General features: G+C 41.2%; 1 protein-coding gene across 4 annotated transcripts; it reads right to left on the bottom strand.

The window, feature by feature from the left end:
- Positions 1-3,526: 3,526 nt before the first annotated feature.
- Positions 3,527-19,913, bottom strand: LOC100690077 (CCR4-NOT transcription complex subunit 2). 4 transcript variants are annotated; one of them, XM_005463460.4, is made up of 15 exons: positions 19,763-19,913; positions 16,714-16,845; positions 15,301-15,373; positions 15,036-15,174; positions 14,743-14,949; positions 14,431-14,507; positions 14,221-14,346; positions 13,709-13,839; positions 13,499-13,619; positions 12,638-12,794; positions 12,418-12,479; positions 8,902-8,978; positions 8,723-8,823; positions 8,442-8,586; positions 3,527-6,509 (listed from the first exon to the last, which is right to left on the bottom strand). In XM_005463460.4, exons 2-15 carry the CDS (start codon positions 16,831-16,833, stop codon positions 6,423-6,425), a joined length of 1,623 nt encoding a protein of 540 aa, XP_005463517.1. In that variant the 5' UTR covers positions 16,834-16,845; positions 19,763-19,913; the 3' UTR covers positions 3,527-6,422. The 4 variants fall into 4 exon arrangements, with proteins under 4 accessions (XP_005463517.1, XP_003458490.2, XP_005463516.1 ...); XM_003458442.4 differs by lacking the exon at positions 19,763-19,913 and adding an exon at positions 18,866-18,887 and having other exon boundaries at positions 8,929-8,978; XM_005463459.3 differs by lacking the exon at positions 19,763-19,913 and adding an exon at positions 18,866-18,887.
- Positions 19,914-20,781: the final 868 nt, after the last annotated feature.

The raw sequence follows: 20,781 nt of genomic DNA on the forward strand, positions 1-20,781 counted from the left end.
CGCAGCCGCTGTAGAGGCAACATTTGGCTGAAAATCCCTCCATCAACACAGTAACATCCCTCATCAAGGAGCGACAGAGGCCTCCGACAGCATCAGGAGAGAAGCCGGCCTCAGTCTGCAGGTTTCAGGCAGCGTTAACACATCACTGCACCGCAGAGCGACAGACGGCCTTCTGCTGCTAGAAACCCCACATCAGAAATATTCATCTGAAAATCTGTCACGTATTACGTTTAATTTCAGTCTGATGAGTTTCTTCTCCTGGAATCTGCAGCCAGAGCTCAAATGTATGCTCTGTGTTCAAAGTGGATTTAAACAGCAATAATGCAAAGGTGACTGATTGTGATCATTATGTGTACTGCTGGTAAAGGAAAGAAGAAATGATGTAAATCTTTAAGCCCAAAGTTCTAAAAACAATCAAAAATCACCTAAAATTGAGAGCAGCTTGCTGAGATTGCCTGTAGTTTGCATGGAAGATGCCAACCCTGCTGAAACTCACAAACCAGAATCAGACAATGATCGCCTTCAAAGTAAAAGTTGTACCATCACAACCAGCATGTTTCAAAAGGTGCAGCTTTTACTTTGGCGGTGAGTGGTCTCTGGTTCAGCTGGAATTTGCAGGCAAGTCGCCGTCTTCCATGCAAACTACAGGCGACTGCAGCAACCTACTATTAACCAATCACAGTGAGTTCTTTGGTACAGATTTCACCCAGCAACTACTCGCCAACCACTTAGGGAATACACGTTTTCCCTTAGCAACCACTTTCTGGGCCTAAATGAATAAGATTAAATAAATAAAATTTATTTTATTATTTTCTTGTACTTCTTTGATTTTTAAGTTCATGTATATCACAATAACACCTCAGACAAAAGCATTATGACTTCTAGTTTATTGTAATTAAAGAGCCAAATATTTATATTCTTTATTCATGACTAAAGGGCTCTATTTTGGGACCCTTTATTTGTTTCTGACTTAGTTCTATTGGTGGGAATTATGAAAGTATGCAGCAATGAATTAAATAGAATTGTTTCTGTTTAACTTCATTTTTCACTGGTTTTAATAAGCAGCTTCTTAAACTTGAATTTCTTTGCTGGATTTATGTGTTTTTACTTCAGTTTTTAATGACTCCACTGATTCACTTACGTCTGTTAAGTTTTATATTATCTGCATTGTGTTATATCAAAGTCTCTGTGGTGGAATGAAATGTGCTGTATAAATAAAGTTTTACCTGATTTTTAGTAGAACTGTAATAGGATGGGTTATTTTGCCTCACTGCGCTAGAGAAAGTCTAATAAAGTTTATTGTGATCTGTCTGAGTGCTTTCTGTAGACAAATGATGTAAAAAGTCTATTTGGGACAAACATTTCAGATTTAAGGTGTCAATAATCTACATCTGTCATTCTCAGCATGGCCTAAAACTCAAGACTGAATATTAAAAATGAGAATAAATGGCTGGTTGATTGCAGACTTAATGAAACCAGCAAAACAAAGTGAGTTTCCCTCCACGCACAGCAGATTATTTCACAGTAACAGGACAAATAATCCCAGCTCTCGCCTTGGGAACGTGATGCTCATTAATGTTTCTACTGCTTCCAAACAGGTTAGTGTAGTTTGTATTTGTTTGAGGCAGCAAACGTGGAGTCACGACGTCGTTCTCGGTTAATGTTGTGCGACTCTTTAAGGAAAGAGTGTGATGGAGTTTTTTTCCTGGGTTTAATAAAAAGAAACGAGCTAATTAACAAATAAAGTGAAGTTTTAACTTCTCACATTCACCCACTCTCTCTCACACTCTTTGTTTCACTTTAGATTAGTTTGTTGCTTGGTTACATAACTGTGTTTAGAGGGCAGTTACATAAAAATATGAAAACATATTTAACACAAGAAGAAGCAGCAAAGGTTCACCTTTGTATTAGAGCACAGAGAGAAAAGTTTAAAAGAAAAGTTTAAATGTTTAAACTGAGACTGAGATTCCAGTTTTCCAAGCAATCGAAAACTATTGATCACAGAGATTGAAGATCTCTTCATCATCATCATCATCTCCCTAACACTCAGCGATTTAAGTTAAATATCTGAGTTTATTTGTTTTCAGTGTTCACCTCCATTTAAATTTTCTCTTTATCCTCATTGGTTTGTTACACCGCAGTTTTAATCTACCGCTGCAGTACAATCCACTTTTCCTTTTCAGCCTCTGTGCCGCTCATTTTCCTTTACTCATTTACAGTCTGTGTATTTACCTCTGGGTTATAAATCCGTCTTTTTCCTGCAGGTTTATGTCTCCATTAAACTGTTTTTGTTAATCTCCCACAGTCAATGAAAAGTCACTTCACTGGTTAGGTGAAAAAAGCTTTGAATGATTTAACATGAACCCTTTTAACTCTGTAGATGTACTCGATGACTGACTTTAGTTATATTTATTGATAATTTATAGATTCATTGATTTATTGAACCTCACACAGTGAAGAGCAGCCTCCTACCGTTTGTCGTCCTTTGACATGTGGCTCCCTCTGCTGGACAAACCCTGAAACAGCAGACAAAACAATTTTTGTATTAATTTTGCATGTTACACCTCTACGACAGGTGAATGAGCATTCACAGCAGGCCATTTCACATTTACTTGCAGCTGTTAAAGCCGAGCAGAACATCACAGTCCAAAGGTCCTTCAGTAAAGGACGAGGAAACTTTCCTAACCTGTTTACTGAGTGTGAGTCTGAGAAAGTGGTTCAAACTGAGCCTGTTCTTTATACGATATTTACAACTGGGTTCTCAGTGGAGGAAAAAGTTGCTTGCTGTGAGATAGTTAAAGTTTTTTTTTTTTTTTTAAAGTATGAATTGTTGTAACTAAAATTTCACAGCTGTTAACGAGGCTCCTTTCATCGTGCCAAAAGATCCCGAACCAACCCACAGATAGCTCTGAGGTGGAGATGTCAGTCACAGCACTGCTCTTTAAAGAAAGTAGAGAAGAGTTGGTCATATTTTAACAGCAAAGATAGAAAAACACAATAATGCCCCCGTTTGTATCCATTTGAGTCCAGTGGGGCTGAAATTTGAATAAAATCACGGTTTATTTTAATTTTTGGCTCCATAGTGAAGTTGAATCAAATCAAACATGGAGTTGAAAGTAGTCTCATTGTTGATCTTAAGCAGATAATGAAGCTGCAATAAACTGACTTTTAAACACAAATATTGAGCAGTAAGCTTTCAGGACAAATTAATATAAAGACGAGGGTCAAACAGATGAGACAGACCCAATGAGACTGATTTGAATGATTTCCACATTTAGACAAACCTCACTTTAAACTACAGCCATGACCAGAACTATTGGACACTGACAAATTAAAGCTCTGACGTTCAGCTTTAATCAAAGGGTTTTATGAAAATGCTGCGTTAACTGTTTACGAATTAAAGCCATCTTCACACAAACTATAAATACTTCTATATATGAATAATTTACAGAATAATTAGGGACCTGACTGGACAATTGGCTCCTCGAAGACTGACACAAACACAAATAAACACCCAGGAGTCGTGTTTCAGTTTCATTACCAGAATATTTATTTTATTCTTTTTCTATTAAAACACTAGCTGCCATATTTAATAAAACAGCCAACGGCCAAGTGCCTCAGTCCTCATCCTCCAATCAAAACTCCTCAGACAGGTCACACAGGTCTGTGGGCGTGTCCTTGGCTTTGCTGCTGCAGTGTGAACTAGCTGGCCCCTCCCCTCCCCCAGTGATTGTTGTTGCTAGTAGGTGGGCGGAGTCGGGCGTGGTCCCCTGGAAACCGTCTCCATGACAGGAAGTGGAGTATTGCATCGTTAAGTGGTGGCCAGCTGAAGAGGGAGGGGTTTCTTTTCTGTTTTGACCCCTTTTCGTTTTCCATAAAAATACTGCCTCATTTTTATGTATACATATTTAAAATACATATACATAACTGGACATTGGTGCCTCCTGGCGGTTAAAGATATGAAAAATTCAAAGCCTTAAAAAAAAAAAAAACTTTTTGGGATGATTTTTTTTTTTTTAAATAAAAAAAACTTTCAAAGTTGATTTTTGAAACTTTCTCAAGCTACAGCTATGAGCTAATTAGCTTAGCATAAAGATTGAATGGGCTTTAACAGGTAGCTTAGGTCTGCCCACAAGAAAAGCACCTCACGATTAGGATGGTATGTTTGTTTAAGCAGCTTTAAAAAGAGTAAAAATCAAAATTATCAGAGTATAGTTTTAACTGGTCCCAACACAACGTGTATGCAGCAGATTAAACTAAACAGACCCATGAGAGCCGGGCTGCCAGTGTCCACTTCCAGTGTTTTTGCTAATGATGCTAATTATCTCCCGGCTGTAGCTTACAAGCAAGGTGGTGGTGTCATGAGAATCCGATTGGTTTGACTGTTACCGGGCAGAAAACAGACTTGGGACAAAATTTAAGAAAAAAAAAACAAAACAAAAACGAGGAAGATAAAAAGAAAATAATGTTAAAGGTGAAGAAATAAGAAGTTTGAGAAGCAGAAAACAGTGTTAACAAAAATTAACATAAAACAGGTGAAAAGCAGCAGGTGGAGCTTTCTACAGGTGCTGATGTAGCACCCGGGGTTAAACTTGAAGCTACCTCAATAAACCCCAGGTTCTGCCTTTCAGTACAGACCTCCGCTCGGTGGGAAACTGTGCGACTCACTGTGGGGGGCTTTCAGTGCAGCAAGTAACTGTAATCTTTATAAGCGGATACAGGCAGCAGAGTTTGAGTTTTTGATCTCCAGGCAGAAGTCAAAATTTTGCCTCATTTTTAGCAAGAATAACAATTAAAATATGAAACAGATCGCAGGTGCTAGTAGGAGAGTAGAAATAGGTGCAGCTATCCAACTATAAATCCATCCCATTAATTATTATGGCCACTTATCCTCAGGATAAACTGACAGTCGGATAAGCTGGGAGATTAAACCCTGGACAGGCTAACAGAGAACGACAGACAACATTAGCATCATCATCCCAACGTCTTTGTAGCTGTAAGGTCAGGGTAGTGATTGGTGCCTCCTGATTAGGTTTTAGCCAGAACCAAGAGAATCTGAACTGGGGTTTTATTTATTTAAACATAGCAGACGTTTTCTGATTATCTAATCAACGAGAACTTGAGAAAAGTGCGCTGATTTCTATTCAAATAAAGCAAGACAAACTCAGTCCCTTTGCTGTACTGAAAAGCCATGTTTACCATGGTGTGAACCCCCAAAGGCCGATTATGAGGCAGCAAAACTCAAAATTATTTTTAAAAAGTGTTCTTATATGGCAAGTGTCAATTATTTCACCAAACCAAAGCTGACTTCTGCATGGACTAACATAAGATCTGACACAAAGGAGGAAAATCTAAAAAAAAAAGAAAAAAAACAACTTTTTTTTTCTCTCCATCTTGAAAAAGCTGAAAACAATTTCAGACTTGAGTAAAACATGAAGATTTGTAGTAGATAAATCTGAAATGGCATTCACCAGATTTCAGATTTAACGCCATTATCATCCAGAAAGACAAATCTGTTTTCTTAAATGCCACCTCAGATTTCTGTCTTTCAAATGACAAAACAAACAAACAAACAAACAAACAAACAAAAAAACCCCCAAAACCTAATGTCTTTTTCTTTTTCACTTTTAAACAGGCTGCCAACTCAGGAGAAAAAAAAATAACTGCAGATGGTGAAATATGTATAAAAGACTTAATTTAAAAAAGAGAGATTTCCTGCCTTTTCCTTGAGGGATAAAAGGAATGTGTCCACCTGTGAAAGACCTCCCTGCAGTATGAAATCACCTGCTGCACTCTCACCTGTCTGTTTAAATTAAACCTGCTTTATAACACAAAGGAACCAAATGGAAAAAAAAGGATATTTTTTCCTCTTTTATTATGAAATAGTGCTACAATGTACATTGCATGTTCTCCTTACTGTCTGATGATGTGCTCTGGTTTGTAATGCTGGGGGATAAACCTGATAAAAGAGCGTGGGTGACAGATATTGCCAGGTTTCAGAGAGGTGCGACACAGTGGGAAATAATTGTCCATCCTGAAAGGTGATCACTTCCTGTGTTAAAATCTGGTTTCTCTTAAAAGCTTCTGGAGACAAAAATAGTCGATTCTTAAGACTGAGCAGAAACATGAGTCACTCGATCAGATGGACACTTTGCAGTGCTTGTGTCTGTGCATCGAGTCTGTGGTCCACTTCACAGACCAGCCAAATCAAACTGATGGAGAAGTGGGGAATTTAAAAAAACATAATAATAACGATGATGAGGTAAAGAAGGAACAAAAATCTGAAAAAAAATAAAAGGATGAAGTCTGTTCAGAGAGGAGGACAGGAGCCGGGATGTCCTCCCCGTTCAGTGTGTGCAGGTGGAAAAACCTAATGGGGTCAGGAGGGCCAATGGCAGGCAGGCAGTAGGAGAGAGAGCCAATCAGAAGGCCTGCTGGGCAGGATTGTAGTTGAAGGTGGAGGGAACGTGAGGTCGCTCTTCTAGTTTGTCATATTCCAGATGAAATTCCTGAAAACGAGGAGGAAAGTGGATTTTACACAGCGTTTATCATATTCTGTGTTTACTTTCAAAATGAAACTAGCTTTGGATTTAATGGGATGCAAATGCATATTTTAATTTGATCCAATCACATTTTACTATTAAAACAGTTAGCTTTTTTTCTAGGCAGGGCTCGCAAAATTTCAAAATCTCTGGTAGCCCTTCGGGCAGGCACTCTTCAGTTTTTGGTAGCCCAAAATAAATTTAAGTAGCCCGAATAAAAAAGAGAGCAATTTTTTAATGTTTTGTTTCCTTTACAATATTATACATTAAAGTATAATATTGTAACGTAAACAAAAATTAATCAGAAAGTTGTTAAAATACAAATCACAACAACTGTATAAAAATCACAGTCATCAACTCAAATACTTGGTTCTAATTGAACAGAAATTTCTATGAACTTGTAAGAACTGTGTAGAACATGAATCAGTCTGTGTCAGATCCTGAATCTGAAATTTCCACTGAAGTCAAGGGTAAGAGGTAAGTGGAACCAAGATCGAGGCCATTTGCTTTTTGAAGTTTGCAAAGACTGCTAAATTTTGACAATGGTAGTTCACTCTTTGCAACATAGTACGCTTTTGAAAGATTTTTCAGGACTTCTTGTGCTTGGTTTATTTTTAGTATGTGTTTTGCAATTGCTGTTTGTTCTGGGAAAGATATTGCAGACTGGGCAATAATGCATTTCTTGCATTTCTCATGGGTTCTGATGGGGTCTTTCTTAAAATTACTGGTCCCAGGTACAAAGGCGCTTGTCGACTCAAATGAAATGAAACTCACAACACACCCGGCAGAACATGATGTTATTTAGCTCGTCATATTCCAGCCACATAAATTCTTTTGTCCATGAAACCAAAAAAGCTGAGCTTTCTTTTTGCCTCATAGTCTGATTTGTCATAACTTTTCCGTTTTGTGGTAGGCTTTTATTTGCTGCCCCTTCTTCACCCTGACCTGTCTTATTTGGCTCAGCAGAACTAAAATACCTGCGTAAATCCTGCTGCTTTTACACACGCACTCACATAACGGTCAGCGATTCTCTGCGCAATCAACCTCTCACATGTTTAAACTTGCTGTGGGAGATTTCACTTGTCATGTTTGAATAGTAAGCTAATGAGTGATAAGACGATGTCAGAGGAATTGGTGCGCAATTAATCGTCACTCACCAATCAGTGCTGCCGCTCTCTACACACCGTTCGCGCGATCGCAAAGTGAAAGTGAAAGCAAAAAATAAGCACAAATTCAAACGCGATTTCAATATGTCACATATTGACAGTGGCTCATCGATGCCAATGACATAATTACTCAGCTACATTTTCGAAAGAATGCAAAAGCATGGACATATATTTTCCTTCCTATGATAGCCCGACGGGCAGGACTGAGGTAGATTTTGGTAGCCCCACTGGAAAAATCGCTAGCCCCGGGACGTCGGGCTAGCGATTTTGCGAGCCCTGCTAGGATATAATTGTTCTCAAATGTAGACTTGTTCAATAAAATCAAACTGAAGTTCTGAACCTCATTTCAAGCAGATCTACAGATCCAGGACAAACGTCAAACATTCCTCCCAGAGATGAGGAAAATACTTCAGTAATGATCGGTTCATCTGATCTCTGTATGTTCTTCCTCACTTGGAGGGGAAAAAAGTAGTAGAACCTTCTTCTTCACTTAGTTTTTGACCTGAGGAGCTCTTTTAGAGGCTGAGACAGGGATAGCAGCAGAAGGAGCTGCCCTTACCACCACACAGCTGTACGAATGCAGTCTTTAGTACTGAGTGTTCAAACACTCCGACCAGTTTCATGAAATCAAGATCTGAGAACTTTCAACCTGATCAAATGTAGGCAACACATCCTGGTGCTGATTTAAAGTGTGTGTTTGTGTATGTATGTGTGCGCGCGTGTGTTCGTCCACCTTGGCCACCTTCCTCCAGTTGAGGCAGTCGAAGAAGTAGTAGGTCCCTCTCTCATAGGCGTTGGTCTTCAGCGTGGGCTCCATCCCCGGAGCTCGAGTGATCCAAACCCGCTCCTCTTTATGATACCTCCAGTCCCTGTTAAACCTGGACACACACACACTCTTACTTTCATCTCAGTTTCAGGCAGTTTTCTCATCCAAACATCAAAGTTATTTAGTTTCCACCCATGTGGTGACTGACTTAGTGTGATTAGGGTGCAGTAATGACCGGTCGCTCTTACAGTTCTACAGCAGCCAGCAGTTGTAGGAGGTCTCCTCCGTTCATATAGTAGAGATAAAACAGCAGATCTTCACCATACCGAGACAACTTGATAGCTGCCAACTGCACATGAGAGAGAGAGACAGATTAATACGGACACATTTTTCAGGAGATCAGTCTCATAACAATCATGTAAAGGACCTTTGGGGTGTCTTGTGAAGGAGGTACCTTGTCCCTTATGTGGATGTTGGTTAAATACTCTGAGGGGACGTGGAAGTCTGCAGGAAAAGAAAAGATAAAATCAACAAACAGGACAAAATGAAAAGCTTCATTAGAAAAACTGCACAACTGGCCTGCATGTAATTAATGCAATGAACAGGCGTAGAGCATTTTGATGTTATTTAAGCAACTAAAATTAAGTAAATTTAAACTTCAGTAAATTCAGTCTCACATTATAAAAACTGATTGGAAAAAAAACATGATGCATTAACTCGTTCTGACCACATGGAGGCAGAAAAACTCCAGATTTAAGTTTCCTGCTGATGAAGTACTCAACGAGTCCTTATAAATAGATATAAACGAGTTTGGCCAACATGCATTAAAAGCAAAGATTTTCTTAAATAAAACAGAATTAAGAATTAAAATCGGTTAAAAACTGTTTGAATCAGCCATGATGATTGTCCTCTGTTCACCACCAAAACTTTTAACACACAGCAAAAACCCTGAAGAAGAATCTGTGTTCAAGAGTTAAAATGTCCAACTTTGGTGAAAATTAGCTTCACTGCACAGCGTGAAAACCAAAAATCAATGAGAATGGAAGAGCTCATCGATGCTGTCTGGGGGCGGCTGGAGCCAAGCGGTTCTTCACTGTCAAAGAAAAAGTGAGTGAAAACTCAGTGAGTGTTAACAGTCAGACTTCAGGGAAAGCCGTGACAATGCATTTGTTGAACTCGAGTCCAGAAATCGAGAGGACTCCTCCTCACCCTGCTGGCTGTTTGGAGTGAGCAGGTTTCGAATGAAGCTGGGGTCCGTTCTTCGTACCTCGCTAAGTAAGTTAGCCGGATTTGATTGTTGACGATTTCGCGTGATCTTGGATCATTCGGTTCTTCAAAGCTCATCCGGGACTTGCTGTCATAGCAACAGATCCGTAAGCGTAAACCTGCTCGGGAGCAGGCTTACTTTATGTAAACAAGATTAGATCGCGGCCACTCAGGTATGTCCGCTGCATTTATACGAAAGCAACAGCGATATTTCGCCACTGTTTTACCATAAATAAATATTATCAATGTAACTAAAGATAATGCAGCATTTGATTCTTTTATTGATTTCATACAGATACATACAGGTCATTTCCGAAAAAAAGGGAAATGTACTATTAATCATTCTATGTCATGTAGTAGATTATTTCAGATGTAATTCATATTTTAGGGTAGTAATAGTAAATTACTACGTGCAATCAAGATGAGAGACCACGGCTATAAAAGCGAAGGTGGATTTGGGAAGTCTGTCGCAGCCATGTCCTGTCCGTTTGTACGCGAGCAAGGAAGGTGCAAGATTGATAAGGAGAGTTTACAGAATTCAGCGTATATTGCGGGATAGACAGGATCCTTTAGCTCAGCGCGACAGTGTGCTCATAGAGAGATATCGATTTTCCCGTGAGGGTATTATTTACTTTCTTTCTTTCTCTCTCTTTCTCTCTCTCTAGATATATAGATATATCTATATATCTCCCAACTTACTGTGCATGCTTCAGTCACCCCTTGCATGGGAACAGGTAAAAGTGATGGAGTGTTATGTAAAACTACACAAAAAACCCCACAATGTCAATAAATGTTACAGTACAAAAAGCATTTTAATTAAGGCAACAACCAAATATTTTACATTGTACAAATAGCACCAGTTATGAAGGTGCTGCTACTGCACCCCGGCTGCTGGTCTAAGGAAGAGCTGCCCCCAGGGATGCCCTCAACAATGGGTCTGGTGGCATTCAACCCTAGGGCCAGCTCCTCTGCCGGGGTGTGACGAGGGGGTGCAGGACCACCACCTGTCTTTATTTGCTCTGCCCTTTTCTTGGTTGCTGTTATAAACAAACAAACAGATTATTTCAGGGTCTCTTTTCAGGAGACTAAAAGCAATATAAGTGATAAATATTACTATTCTGTAGAATATTCTTATATTTCACTTTTACTTGTTCCCATGTTCTAGTGGGTCCTGTTGTGGCTCTAATGTGAAAGAGGATATAATGTGATATAATATAATATGATATAATATAATATAATATGATATAATGTAATATAATATAATAAATTACTTACGAGTTTAATTTGTCAGCAACTTTCTGCCAGCCCTCTCTCCTTGCTTTTGCAGCCTTTGCAGTGTTCCCTTGCGTTTTAATTAAACTCTGAAACTCCTGATATCCCTCAATCAAGAGTTCTTGCTCTGCTGCCGTGAAATACTGAGCGCGCTCCTTCGACGGCTTCGCCGACCAATCACAGAGTTGCCGATCAATGTTTCTACTATCGATGCGTAGCCCCTTTTAAGCCACCCAGTGATCTCAGATTACTTCATCCAGCTATACTAATCGTCAACAACAGGTGTGTTCGGAGAACCGGATTAGCGAGCTCAAAGTTAGCGCGATGATTTGATCTTGGATGTGTCATTTGATCTTGGATGTAGTGAGCGAGGTACGAAGAACGGACCCCTGGTTTCTTACGTACGACCACATCAATACACTGATGTTGCTAACATATCAGGTCAGTTTTTCTTGTCTATTTTAATTTACTCTGCAGGCTGATCTGTCACTTTGCTGCTGCGCTGACACTGACAGGAATGCCTCCGAAGTCCCAAAAAGAGTCAGACGCTCAGAGTTTCTAAGCCTGTAGAGGTTCCAGTACCTCTCTGAAGTCAGAGTAAACTTAGCAGCAGCCTTCACATTTTTTTCACAAAGCATCGTTTCTAATGGTGAGCAAATGGCTATTTTACAGGTCTGTGAGAAAATGAACACTTTCCTGCTGACTTCAAGGTCTCAGGCTACGTCCACACTAGCCTGGATAGCCCGTCGGATAAAACGGCGTTTTCGTCTGGAAACGCTCCGCGTCCACACTATCGTTTTCAGTCATTTTCACAGAGTTGTGCGTCCATATTGAAACGGCCGAAAACGCTTACGTTCCAGTACTGCGCATGCGTGAAACGCAAGACAATTCGACCTGCCTCATTTCTGTCTGTCGCTTATTTACTTTCCGGCTCTTTGAAACGTCGCAGCAAAATGTCGAGGAAAAGCACCAAGTTTTTTAAATGGACTAACAATGAGGTGGAGTTGTTGCTGTGAGTAACACAAGTACAAGTACAAAGTTGCAAAGGCGAGTGAGAATTAAAGAATTTGAAGAAAAGCTATCTGAAACATGTACAAACTGATATTAATCTTTAATTGATTAATTTTAATCTTTAATTAATCTTTAAAATTGAGAGCAAACAAAACAACTGCTGTATAATGCCCTCCACTATCGTAGTTTAACTGGTCACTTGACTGCATCACATGACTAAAATGTGTCATCGTCTTCAAAAAGTCTCCCTCTTCGCTGTCCTCACTGCGGCGCGAAAGCACCGTTTTCAAATGTATGCGTTTTCTACAGCGTTTTCAAAACGATGCGTTTTCAAACAAAAACGCATTAGTGGACGTATTCTCAGTCACTACTTCCAGGTTGGTGTTAAACTCACCTATATCCTGCGGTCGACATGGAGCCGATGCCCACGGAGACGCAAACTTAGGATAGAGATTCCTGACAGAGAGAGGGAGAGAGAGGGTCTGAGTGTGAGAACAGTGACAGGTCGTTCAGCAGCTGCTGCGGCCATTCAAAAAAAAAAAAAAAAAAAAAAAAAACTTTAAAGACGCTGCTCGTCTCCAACTAAAAATCGCGTCTGCATGTGCGACTCGTACTCAGGCGAGTTGAGGTTGAGGCCAAGTGTGGTGAGGTCTGAGCCCAGTGCCAGGTGGACCATGCCGGGGTCGGTCTCCGCCGCCCGGATGAACGTCAGAAGGCCAATCATTCCAAACTGGTCTGTTACCATGCCAACAGGGATATTGGTCACTCGCCCTGGGACACAAAAACAACAGAGGATTACGGATTATCTTAAAATCTCTTCTGCTTGTTTTTTTTTTTTTTACCCAAACTCACTCAAAGATAAGAAAATCTCCATCTAATGGTTCTGAGTTAATTCAATGAGAAGAGCAAAACAAACAAGCAAAACAAAAAAACAGTGCGAAGGAAGAACTCCCTTTTAAGACCAAGTCCACCTGCAGCATCAGGCTGAGGGTGGGGAAGCTATCTGCTGTGACAGACTGGGGATGATGAGGATGGAGGAGAAATAATAAGGATCAAAGTGTTCGGAGGTTCTTTTAATACACAAATTAAATTCACATTAACAATTTTCAGTTCCGGCCTTTTTTAATTTGGTTAAACACGTCACAGCTGGGTCTTCAGAAACCTATTAAACCCTTTCATAGTGACATAAAACTGCATTTGTTTGGCAGACTCATCATCTGACATTTATGATTTTATATGTTCCATTATAGTTTCAGCTGCTGAAACAAATGTATTTCCCCACGGTAAACACAAATTAATCTTTTCTTATTTTATCTCAATTCTGTGATAAACTAATAAAGCCCTTATGTCCCATTTATTTCCTTTCTCTTTAAATTCTCAAACAGATGACTCTGAACATTTTCAGGGTTAACATCCAGAAACAAAGATCAGCTGATGTCTGGCTCCTGAGCGATTATCTGCTCGATCTGTCTCACCGTCAGGAAGCACCTGAATCCCTTTCTTCTGCTGGTTGTTGTTGCTCGGTGCGGAGCTCTTATCGCCGGGGAACTTTGGACCATCTGAGTTAGAGGCTGGCTTTCCCGATGAGTTCAGATTCTGATTGCATGGAGACAGACGGGACAAATGAGGATGAGTTGGGAAGTTAAAGAAGCAGAAAGCGGATGACGGAGAGACAGAGATGTCACCGTTTTGCTGTCTTCGTTGGTGCTGGTGGGGTCTTTTGTTTGGTAGTTTGGCCCTGGGAGAGCTGGGAAATCTTCGTTGTGAATGGAGAAGTCCTGCGACTGCTCACTGGACGGCTTGGTTACCATGCCAACTGGAGAAAGTGACCAATTGCAGAACATTAATTAACAAAACACACAACAGACAGACACACTGATCAGCAGCAAATGTAAGATTTTATAAGGTTTTTATTGAATATTTATTGTGTTTGACCAACGGTTGAAAATATTCAGTTTACTATAAAACAAGAAAGAAAATCCACCAAAATAAGCGTTCCGTATTTCTCATCGCTGTCCCCCATCGTGCTTCAATTGAAGTTAAAGCAAATATTCTAACAGCTCCATAAATGGTTTGATTTTCTTTACATTTAATTGACTGCTTGACTTTTGTAAAGTCTAGACCGCTGCGTAGAATTAAAGGACGCCTCTATATTAGACAAACAGGCACAAACAGATAAATGTCCCTTCTGTGTTACCGTAGGGAGCTCGACCGGTCAGCGGGTTGTGCAGTGGGGTGGGATTCGAACCTCCATCCCTCCGACTCCTGTCAGCTAATGCCGGGAAATCCGACAGGTCCAACCCCGTCACATTCTCACTGCCGTCTGAAACGAGTTCAGAGAGGTCACATTACAGCAGGTCGGGTAACAGCTGACAGATTTTTAAAAATCCTGATGTCACTCTGTTACCTGTGCCATTGAAGATGTTGTTGGATAGCGAGTTGTTCATGAAGCCTGGATTCCTGTTCACCCCAAACCCTGACATACTGACACACACACACACACACACACACACACACACACACACACACAGGTTTAACGTAAATTTTATACAGGTTTTTGCCGTTATGAGCTCTTCCTCTCTATTATTTCAAATCATAAATAATCCTAAACATTCCTGAACCTTCGTCTCCATCACACGGTCCAGCTGTGCTGCTGAAAACCTTAATTTCTAACAACACAGGTCAAAGGTCACATCTGGACTGCAGCGATGCGAGTTACCTGTTGATGGTAAACGGCTGCCGCGCTTGTTGCTGTTTGGGCATCCCGATGATGCTGGGTGACGACCGGCTGGGACTCCCCATACTGCCGCTCCTCCCTCCTCCACCTCCACGCTCTCCGCCTCCCATCCCACCTGACTGCCCCGTCGGACCTCCCACCTGCTGGTTGTGATTGAGCACGCTCCGGCTGCTCATGGGCAGTATTCCCCTGCAGGAAGAAGTTTGTGGTTTGAAGACGAAGCAGAGACACTGACAGAGAGTTCTTATAATGAGTGCACACAGTGTGTGGGGTACCTGCTGGGTGAGGGGGGCGTGTGCATCGAGCCAGCATTGGGCGTACTGGAGAGCTGACCAGCAGACTGGTTCAACCCGCTGCGACTCAATGGAGGAGCTGCACTGCTGTTCATGCCTCGCATGGGAAACCCCAATGCACCTACAGAGAGAGCAAGCAGACAAGCGTGAAAAATGAGGTGGACTCTCCCACGTTTTCTCTGAGATAACATCACAGTAATGAGTCCACATTATTCAGCAGAAACAGGTCAGTGCCTGTTGGTCTTACTCTGCGGGCCATACAGGCTGGCTCCGAGCTGTGACAGCTGACCCGTAGAGGAGGCAGAGGAAGACGCCAACATCTGAGGAGGACAAACACACAATCACACAGATCAAAACACAGGAATGGTAAATGGTAAATGGCCTGTATTTATATAGCGCTTTCTAGTCCCTAAGGACCCCAAAGCGCTTTACATATCCAGTCATTCACCCATTCACGCACACATTCACACACTGGTGATGGCAAGCTACGTTGTAGCCACAGCCACCCTGGGGCGCACTGACAGAGGCGAGGCTGCCGGACACTGGCGCCACCGGGCCCTCTGACCACCACCAGTAGGCAACGGGTGAAGTGTCTTACCCAAGGACACAACGACCGAGACTGTCCGAGCCGGGGCTCGAACCGGCAACCTTCCGATTACAAGGCGAACTCCCAACTCTTGAGCCACGATCGCCCCAACACACACAGCAGCTGCAGCAGCATGCTCTGTTACTGCCAACCACTCAGGTAAGCTGGGAAGGGCTCTGTGCTGCATTCCGGGCAGTGAGGACAAAGTGAGGATGAACAGAAGAGGGCAAAGATGACAGGGAGATGAGCTGTCTGCTGTTTTTACAACAAGAGACTTGTTTTTCTTTGTTTTTGCTCGAGTTGCTTCACACAGAGCTCTCACCCCTTTGGACAGCGATATCAAATATAAGGCCTGGCATAAACTGGCCTGGCCACTCAACGGCTTTGGAAAATGTGAAGGAGGGCTTAAATGTTTGCACTTTTAAATGTACTTTAATGTGCTTTTCCTGCTGATAGAAGCCTCCCCAACAGCTGTTCATACTAAACTAAAGTAATTAATTAATAAATAAACAACTAAACGACCAGAAAGTTTCTGTTTTCTCACTACTAAGTATAGAAATTTCAGATTTCTTTTTAAATGACATTTTAAAACTGACATTTTCTGGACAGTCTAGCCAATGAGCTACAAGAAGTTTTTTCTGTAATTTTGCACATTCTCTTCCTAATAAGAATCATGCTGACAGATTTCTTTCATTTATTGCAGCATATTTCTTTATCATTTGGAAAAACTGAGACATACTGTTGAAATTACACTTCTTTTTCTAGTGCATGAAGTACAACACCTGGAAAAAGTGACAAAAATGGCCCCAAGATATCATCTTATATTCAATACTGTGCACTTCCACTTGGTTTTAGGGCGATTTTTTTTTTTTTAACATGAGGCTACTGAATTTCACACATGTGAATGAAATGTAATGCCATGGGGCACTTTAGGGCCATTATGCCTTATGTACATGTGCAAGACCCATAAAACACCTCTGAAGTTTCTTGACTGGCTGAGCATGTCCAAACCCTCAAATGCATTTTTTGACAATAATTATAAACCGTAATGATTCCTGAACGTGCAGGACTCACGTCTTTGTCCGCACGGTGAGGAGGGAACATGGACTGCTGGCTGTAGTAGAGACTGGAGTCGTCCGGGTAGTCACTCTCTATCCCTCCCTCCATAAACTTCTTCCGGTTAGCACCAAACATACCGCGTGTCACCTGGGAAACAAGACGACAGGGAACAGTCAGACAGAAGTCATTCACTGTCATGGAACATTTCATGCTCTGAAACCAGAAACCTGCTTCTGAGCATGCTCAGAATCTCAGGAACGTGTGCTGCCTCTTGGCCAGGACTCCCTTGAAAAAGAGGTTTTTAATCTCAATGGGACATTCCTGGTTAAATAAAGGTTAAAAAAAAAAAAAAAAAAAAAAAAAAACGACTTTTGCATGACTCACAAAAAATTGAAATTCAATTTTTAAAATCAAAAACTCATAAAATATTTAGTCTCACACTCTGCTTGTCTGCTTAATCTCAGGTTTACAGGCTGAGCTGCACCGCTTACAACGTCTAGAATTTTATTTCATTGTTTTAAGCTTCTTTTTAAAGATACTTCTCATCATTTTCTGCCAAAAACAAACAAATAACTGAACATTCTAATGTTTTTCAGCCTAATCCCAACTCCAACATCTGGATCAGGTTTCAGTATCTTCCCTGTGTGTTGTGCTTACAGCAGTGACAAATCAAAAAGCTGCACTCCTCTCTGTGAGGCGTCCTTGATATAAATATGTTGGTGAGCTGATGTTTACTGTTTCTCCTCTGAGTCGCACTGTGGTGGACCTCCTCACCCAGTGTGGCGCAGAGAGGTGATATTAATGCTGTGAACAACAACATGTTGTGTTACTGTGAGAGCAAAAAAATACAAACTTAAAAACATGTTTTAGCAGCGTCTCTGGACATTTTCAGCCATGACAACAGTTTAAGTGTTTAAGTAAGACCTTTTTAGAAAGTATGTTGGTGCAGCAGGTGTGTAATAGCTGTGCTGTTAGCTCACCTGCTGCCTCGCAGCAAAGTAAACACAGAATAAGGCTGAACTGAGAGAGATACCCGATCCAGGCTTCTGAGGCCGATGTGTGATCCAAACACAGATCAGTTGATCCCTGATCAGCAGTTTGCAGCCATTTAGCAGCTGCTACATCAGGAGCATTTCTCTTCAGGTTTTAAATATTTGCTTTAACCAAAAGCTCAAAGGACACTGAAGCTTGGGAGGCTTTTACTGCATCTATGGCAGGATAACCTGTTATTAGAAACTGGATTAATACCATTTCCTTCTCCTGTCTCACTCTTCATAAAGATGTGAACTCACTTTTAGGCTAAATGCTAAGTTCTGGTTAAGCAGCATGCACCGAAAGTGACATTACAAGTGGTAGTGCACAGTGTAATACAATCCGGTCACACCCCTCTCAATTTCATGCACAGCGAGATCAGGTTACACAGAGGGAGATGTGACAACAACACACCTAATCTGGGGAAACACCTGGTCAAAACACAAAGGTTTTACTGTTTGTGGCATGTAAAATGTTTTGAATAAACAAAATGTCAGAGGTGTGATCTTGTTTTATCAGAAACTTTCAGGGCAGCTAAAGCACTACAGAAAAGGCCTACTGGGTACTGGCATTAAATTCCAGGTACAAGTTTAAGCGTTGATGGTTCCTGATGTTATTCACAGTGAGAGCAGGGAAATAAGAAACTGACTAAACCACTAATAAAAATTGAGTTGTTGAGTCTCGAGTGATGCAGTCACAGCTGTAGACTCTGATCTGATTTAAGACTGTCACTACAAACAAACCTACAAAGCTGGACCCATTTTAACAGATGAACCTAAAAGCATCCAAACCAAAAAGGCTCAAAACTAAAACACTGCCAAAGGTGTGTATCCCACCACAGCTCCTCATACTTCCCAGAATACGTTTTAATTCCAAAGACAGACAGAGGAGAGCTTCCACTGTTTAATAACTACAGAAAATCAACAGACTACACATATTCAAGCCTCTGAACGCTTAGTTCTTTTAACTTTCAGAGTGAAAGAAGTCTGCTGGACGTTTCTTTTTTTTACAGTAAAAGCCTCCACCACTAAATCACTGATCAACAACCAGACTGATGTGTTTGTGAGGACAAACTGCACATTAGCCAAAAGGAATATCAAAACATCACATCTCATAACACGAAGCACCAGCTAACCTGCATAATGTATCAAACCTTCCACTAAAACACAAAGCGATGCAAACAGAGATAAGCGACGCCTCCTAGAGCAGGTGCAGTCCCGGCTAACAACGGCTAGCTGAGATCCTGCTCGGCTCTGAGGTTTCATAACGAGCTAAAAACCTCCCAAACTTTTCTTTTATCCCCGCAGCCGAAGCCCAGCAGTCTGTCTGTCCGTCTGTCTCGTTTCTAAGCGGCGCTGAAGGCGCAGCAGTGTCGCAAAAACGGCTAATGTTAGCTTAGAGTGCCAAGGCTAGCGCTGCTAGTGTGTCTGATTAGGGTTAACTCCAACATTAGAATTTCCTGACAGCACTAAATGAGCCGGCTCGTCCCGCCGTGTGCTGCTCTCTGACTGCAGGTCTCCAGGAAAGAGCAGCTATCAGCAGGCGTTATCTCGTTAGCGTTAAAAATGTGTCAGACGCTACTGCTATCTAGCTGAGCAACGCACACAGGCTAGCAGCTTCTGTCATAGGAATAAATGGGGCTGTTAGCATAGAAGCTAAGCTAGCTGTTGCACTTATGTGAACGTACAAAAGCATCTAATTGGAAACTTGTAGGTCGTTAAATTACGGTTTAACGACTTGGTAACACCGGGATAGACGCTGCCGTAAGGACAGAAAACGGGGCTGAGAGGAGAACTGCGGGCAGGTGTGCTTTTGTCCGTGTTTGGGCCTGCTGCGCCTCCGCTGTTAGTTCCCCAAAACAACAACAAAAAGCACCGAAACCGGGCCGCGCCGTTCAGAGCCGTACTGTACCCACTGCGCCCTTCACCAGCTGGATCTTTGCAGCGAGCACACAAACTCGGGTTCATTTAAAGGACCCTCAGCCCCGAAACTGCCGAAAAAAGATATTAAAGCAATAAAAAAAGGAGCTCACCGCATCAATCCTTCTTCCCCGCTACAATCCAAGATGGCCGACATCTCACTGCCAATCAGGAGGATGTTGGGAAGGCTCCATCACTCTACTCTGTTCTACTCTACTCCACTCAGCTCTACTGTCAGACACCAGGGCCTTCTCTTTAAGAGAAGATAAAGTTCAACTTCTGTTATGTTCACTTTAACTGGATTAATCTTATGTTCCTCTTCCTCCTCTGTTCCACTCCATGTGCGGAATTGCATCACAGCCAGACTGAGAGCAGCTCACTCATAAAGATTAATATAAAATATCAACTGAGTAATATTTTTAATAATCGGATCCAAAGGGACCCTGGATATTTCCTTCTTGGTTTACCTTTAAAATAATTAACATTAACTTACTTGTAGCGTAAACTATAATATAAACTATTGCTGTTAGCTCGGAAATGTATTCTTTTTAACTAGGTTAAGGATAAACCCCCCACTGTTACTTTGTGGTACAGGGAATTGTTTAAAGTTATTCCTCATGAAAGAGTTGATGCTGTCTTAGGAGGAGATGAGGATTTGTTCTTCAATGTTTGGTCTCCTTTGCTTATTTATTTTCCAAATGATCTGTCCCAACTGTTGAGAGGGGCCGGTTGTTTTTAGGGTGCCTCCAGGTAATTAGGAAGTGAGCACAAACACTGAGTTCACTCTTGTATTTTCTTTTATAAACCTGTGGGTGAATAGATGGTAAATACCTTTTTCCCCCATATGTGTAATTGTAATTGTATGTAATGACTTTAAATTTATGTGATTCCCTTTGGGGTTTATTTGTTTGTTTTGTTTTTGTGTTTGTGCTGATAATGAATAAAAATTGTTGAATCAGAGCTATCAACTTCACAGTGCACATGTGGCTGCTCTCCAGTGGATTATTTATGAATGTTTGCTACCCTAACTTTTAATTTTTTATTTTAATAACACAAAGTATCTGTTGACTTTATTAATATTAAAAAAGTAACAACATTTGCTTACTTTTATCATAATTGTTATTCCTACAGG

This window comes from Oreochromis niloticus, linkage group LG17 (genome assembly GCF_001858045.2).
Source record: "Oreochromis niloticus isolate F11D_XX linkage group LG17, O_niloticus_UMD_NMBU, whole genome shotgun sequence".
Lineage (NCBI taxonomy): Eukaryota > Metazoa > Chordata > Actinopteri > Cichliformes > Cichlidae > Oreochromis > Oreochromis niloticus.

Bases quoted from the DNA above. Each gene is read 5' to 3' on its own strand.
- LOC100690077 (XM_005463459.3), bottom strand. The intron at 15,175-15,300 runs GTAAGACCAACA...CTCTCTCTGTAG, and splicing joins CAGCCTGTATGGCCCGCAGA to GTGCATTGGGGTTTCCCATG. The intron at 8,824-8,901 runs GTCCTTTACATG...TCTCATGTGCAG, and splicing joins CTTCACAAGACACCCCAAAG to TTGGCAGCTATCAAGTTGTC.